This window comes from Temnothorax nylanderi, unplaced genomic scaffold (genome assembly GCF_030848795.1).
Source record: "Temnothorax nylanderi isolate EJ_2023f unplaced genomic scaffold, tnyl_v1.0 TNYL_tig0301_pilon, whole genome shotgun sequence".
Classification (NCBI taxonomy): Eukaryota; Metazoa; Arthropoda; class Insecta; order Hymenoptera; family Formicidae; genus Temnothorax; species Temnothorax nylanderi.
Window position 1 is genome coordinate 107,503 of NW_027249363.1, and position 4,998 is coordinate 112,500.

General features: G+C 34.9%; 1 protein-coding gene and 1 long non-coding RNA gene across 4 annotated transcripts; one reads left to right on the forward strand and one right to left on the reverse strand.

Annotated features, from left to right (window-relative positions):
- Positions 1-1,348: 1,348 nt before the first annotated feature.
- Positions 1,349-3,283, forward strand: LOC139780853 (probable ATP-dependent RNA helicase DHX37). Of its 3 annotated transcripts, none has more exons than XM_071719559.1 (5): positions 1,349-1,744; positions 1,821-2,022; positions 2,086-2,297; positions 2,377-2,474; positions 3,131-3,283. In XM_071719559.1, exons 3-5 carry the CDS (start codon positions 2,095-2,097, stop codon positions 3,208-3,210), a joined length of 381 nt encoding a protein of 126 aa, XP_071575660.1. In that variant the 5' UTR covers positions 1,349-1,744; positions 1,821-2,022; positions 2,086-2,094; the 3' UTR covers positions 3,211-3,283. The 3 variants fall into 3 exon arrangements, with proteins under 3 accessions (XP_071575660.1, XP_071575661.1, XP_071575662.1); XM_071719560.1 differs by having other exon boundaries at positions 3,146-3,283; XM_071719561.1 differs by lacking the exon at positions 3,131-3,283 and adding an exon at positions 2,536-2,852 and having other exon boundaries at positions 1,351-1,744.
- LOC139780855 (uncharacterized) lies at positions 2,481-3,240 on the reverse strand. Its single transcript, XR_011720361.1, has 2 exons — positions 3,151-3,240; positions 2,481-2,973 (listed from the first exon to the last, which is right to left on the reverse strand). It is a non-coding gene; the product is annotated as an uncharacterized lncRNA (long non-coding RNA).
- Positions 3,284-4,998: the final 1,715 nt, after the last annotated feature.

Sequence of the window (4,998 nt, forward strand, 5' to 3'; positions counted from 1 at the left end):
ATAATATTTTAGCAAAGAATTATTCATTTTCTTGAAAAAATACATTTCTCACAGTCTTCTGCAAGTATATCCAACATAAAACGATTGCTCCTTAATTGCTACGCGTTGCTCCATCATTACTTTAATGATTTATTGCATTTTTATTAAAAAATTAATTTGATCATTTCACAAGTGACTCCACCGCCATCTATTGGCCGCCTATTGTAACTATATGGCTCGGCAGACATTGGCGGATATATTCAAACGTAATATAACAGCTCTATCGTTTATAACTATATCTCAAAGAGTTTAATCAACATTTCCTATTGATTTTTGGTAGAATAACTGTTTCTCGCTTGCTCTATTGGGATATTCAATTGCTCCATTCGTATAATTAATTTTGTATAATATTTTAGCAAAGAATTATTCATTTTCTTGAAAAAATACATTTCTCACAGTCTTCTGCAAGTATATCCAACATAAAACGATTGCTCCTTAATTGCTACGCGTTGCTCCATCATTACTTTAATGATTTATTGCATTTTTATTAAAAAATTAATTTGATCATTTCACAAGTGACTCCACCGCCATCTATTGGCCGCCTATTGTAACTATATGGCTCGGCAGACATTGGCGGATATATTCAAACGTAATATAACAGCTCTATCGTTTATAACTATATCTCAAAGAGTTTAATCAACATTTCCTATTGATTTTTGGTAGAATAACTGTTTCTCGCTTGCTCTATTGAAATATTCAATTGCTCCATTCGTATAATTAATTTTGTATGATATTTTAGCAAAGAACTGTTCATTTTCTTGGAAAAATACATTTCTCACAGTCTTCTGCAAGTATATCCAACATAAAACGATTGCTCCTTAATTGCTACGCGTTGCTTTATCACTGCCTTAATGATTTATTGCATTTTTATTAAAAAATTAAAATTGATCATTTCACAAGTGACTCCACCGCCATTCTATTGGCCGCCTATTGTAACTATATGGCTCGGCAGCCATTGGCGGATATATTCAAACGTAATATAACAGCTCTATCGTTTATAACTATATCTCAGAGTTTAATCAACATTTTCTATTGATTTTTGGTAGAATAACTGTTTCTCGCTTGCCCTATTGGGATATTCAATTGCTCCATTCGTATAATTAATTTTGTATGATATTTTAACAAAGAACTGTTCATTTTCTTGGAAAAATACATTTCTCACATTCCTCTGCAAGTATATCCAACATAAAACGATTGCTCCTTAATTGCTACGCGTTGCTCCATCACTACCTTAATGATTTATTGCATTATTATTATAAAAGTGATAACTATAAATCATGTACTACCCTAAGAGCACAGTTGACGGAAAGTCGACGGCAAGTCGACTTTTATAAGTCGACTTCTAGTCGACTTCTAAAAATGGCGGAAAGTCGACTAAAAGTCGACTTCTAAATAGTCGACTTCTAAAAATGGCGGAAAGTCGACTAAAAGTCGACTTCTAAATAGTCGACTTATAAAAAGACGGAAAACAGTCAAGCGGCGCGTCATGCATCATCAATATGGCGGCGAATCTCGAGGAGGCTGGAGGACCAGATGAGTGGACCAGAGTTTACGCGAGTGCGAGGAATACGTGCCGCGAGACAGGACACGATAAGACGCCAGATAGTTCTTGCAGGTATGGCGGATCAAGTCGCGAGAAAGGTTTTGCCCGACGAGGTAAAAGAGGATCAGGATAAGGCCAAGTGGAAACATGCTTACAGGTTAGGTATGGTGTGTTATTAATTATCATCGATAATTAAGACCTATTGAATGCGACCTCTCCATTCTGTATCATCTTTCAGAACACCAGAAATGAAGGAACCTGTGTTCATGCATTCTTCGTGCGTTCTACGGAAAATCAGTCCGGAATAGGTGGATTATAAAGAGGTGTACGAAACAAATAAGATGTACATGCGAGGTGTCACGGTGATAGAACCCGAATGATTGCCGAAATTCGCCCATGCTATGCCATCTTAGTGAACCATTGGTTGATCCACCGCCAAGGTATTTTTATCACAATTGTTGCTTTATAATGTTTTTCCTACTTATTTATAAAGATATTTATAGATATAATCAATGAACCGGGAAGATCATTTGCCGCGTGTCTGGTACATTCGGAAAGGCCGAATGGGCACTACCATCGATGGATATAGAGCATCCGTGGACGGTGTCAAGTGGTTAGCGTATTTCTTCTTGGAGGGTCAAGTGTGCCCTAAGCTGAAACGATTTGTCCCGTCGCTGCTGACGACACCTGGGAGCATCACCAAGTCATGGGCCAGGTAAATCGTTATTCTATCTCCTTTTGATTTCACGTTGATTCATCAAATAGATTACATCAATTCAATACGATTTTTTCAGGTTGATACCACGCACTCAAGCAATAGTACAAACGCTGCAGTCGCAGGGAGTCGTGTCCAAACACAAACTGCTAGAAATCTGGGGTTCGGATAAAAAATGTGAGATTTTAATTTATAAAATAATATTTAGATATTATCATAGACTTCTATACAATACTAGACCGCTGACAGACATCTCGGCCGTGATGCTTGCCGCCATGTTGATTTTAGTCAAGATATGCTATACTACTATTCTATACAAGTGGTTTTATACAAGATTTCTATACAATAGTCTGGCATATACAGAATGTCCAAAAGAAAGGTTTTAATACTACAGGAGTAGTGGTTCGATTTTGGCATCCAAGTACGCTACACGTCGAAGGCATGACTTACAAACTTATTGATAACATGTACCAATATTTAACACAAAAACATTCGCCTGCTTCGTTATGTACTGTAATAACAAATGCAGATAAACGCACATCATGAGCAACTGAACACCCGATAGTGACTTATTGTTAATTCAATATGGCCGCACCCTTCACTAACACCTGCACCTTGCACTCGCATCAGCTTTTCGGCAGTGCGTCCATAGATGTTAGTGGTCTAGTATAAAAGTCTGTGGATATTATATATTTATAATAATATATATATATATATATATATAAAACAATATTATTATATATTTACAACATTATGATAATAATATGATATATATTTATATAGCTAATTTTGCATATTGTTTCGCGATTAACGCTGGAATGTTTTAATTTTAGTTCTGTTATTGTCAGCTTACCAGAAGTGGCTGCCGGAATCCGCGCACGCAGAAGTGGCACAGATATGGCCGCCTTTGTAATTAAGAATAAAACATTAGGATTGTAATTATACAGTTTTTTAGATAATTAAATTATTTTATATATGAAAAAAAATCGAAATGCATCAGTTTTAGCCCTCCAGCAAGGGGTCGATTGTGTATCTTGAAATAATGAGGTAAAAATTACAAAAGTGAGAAAATTCATTAGCGTATCTACGATTTTATTTATCAAAATCTAATAAAATCTGTTAACTTTTGTTATTTTTACCTCGTTTCAAGATACACAATCGACCTCCAGTTTTTATAGTTATCAAGAAATTGTAAAAATAAAAAAAACAGGACCACATTTATTATTTCCACATTTCAATGTGGATAATAACGTATTTGGGTTTCAATTGTACAAACAACTCTTTTTAAACCTTAAGAAACAGCAATTAAATGCATTCCACATATTTATTTGCTAAAATTCGTTTATTTCACGCGACGAAAATCTAACCTATATGCTTTCCCCCTGCCGCGCCGCCTGCCTCGCACCGAGAACTAACCAACCTCCTTAAGGACTCCGCTCGCTGAACCGGATTCCTCGCCTCGATCCTCCCTCTCGGACGCTAGCTGCCGCAGCTCTCCCTTTCCTGGCGGTGAGCTCTCCCTGGTGATCCGACTCTCGCTCGGTTAGTCTCCAGAACACGCGCCGCAACGATCAATCCGTCAAGAAAGAAATAACGGACTCGACACGTTCGAAGAAACGCAAGCAAGTGCGGCCATGACACCTAACGAGTGAGGAAGGAGGCGGGGGCTCTTTGAGAGTGGCGACTCGCGCGTCGCGCCATCTAATGTGAAACGATCGGGCGTTGTAAAACGCGAAAAGAATTCGAGCGCAATATCTGAACAAATTATTTAATTTTTAATAAGTCCAATTATTAATATTTATTTTCATAATTGAACTTATTTTTTATCTTGATAAATGTAAATACAAATATCTTATTGTATTAATATTTAATATTAATAATTTAATTAGTTGCTTAATTTAACTTCTTGTTTAATAAATGAGCGGATGTAGTACTGAAAATGTACCTATTATATAATATTTTAATTTTCAAAATTGTCAAATTACAAACAGGAATTTTGTTGTGACTTTTACAGTTATAAAGTAACTATTTAATGGAAATGGAAGCCTAAAAAAATTAATATTGTAACGCAATTATTATAATGCTCAAATTATAAAATATTTACATTATCCATGTCTGCCAATACAATATAATTTTTTATTCATATTGCATTCTATATAATGGCAATGTTATTATATATTTGACAGGCAAATCAAAATAGCTTTGAATCGATATGGAAATGATGAAATATCCATGTCTTAACAGAAAATACATAATTTGCCTGTTTTTCGATACATATATATTTAAAATGATTAAAAACCCACATAGCATGCATATCAAAAAGACGTCCCGAAGATATCCCGAGAAGATATCCTATCTCCTAAATATATCTTCGGGATATCTTCTGGACGTCTTTTTGATATGCATGCTATGTGGGAAGCCAATGACCTACATAACTAAAACTGAAATTATAAAATATATGTACGATGTAGACAGTATAAAATAATTAACATAATTAAACATGCAGATTTGTGGTTGATAATGACAAAATTCAATAATAAACCTATAACCTAACAGACTACAACGCAAGACTAACATAACTCGCAGGTTTATTAAAATCTTATGAATCACAATTTTTGATTAAATATGAATATATGATGGGTCAATGGGAACACTTTCAATTAAATAAAAATTTAATTTGGGTGTTAATTAAAATTTTATT

Coding starts and splice junctions, on each gene's coding strand:
- LOC139780853 (XM_071719559.1), top strand. CDS start 2,095: ATGAACCGGGAAGATCATTTGCCGCGTGTCTGGTACATTCGGAAAGGC. Junction 2,298..2,376: donor ATCACCAAGTCATGGGCCAG/GTAAATCGTTAT, acceptor CGATTTTTTCAG/GTTGATACCACGCACTCAAG. Junction 2,475..3,130: donor CTGGGGTTCGGATAAAAAAT/GTGAGATTTTAA, acceptor TTTTAATTTTAG/TTCTGTTATTGTCAGCTTAC.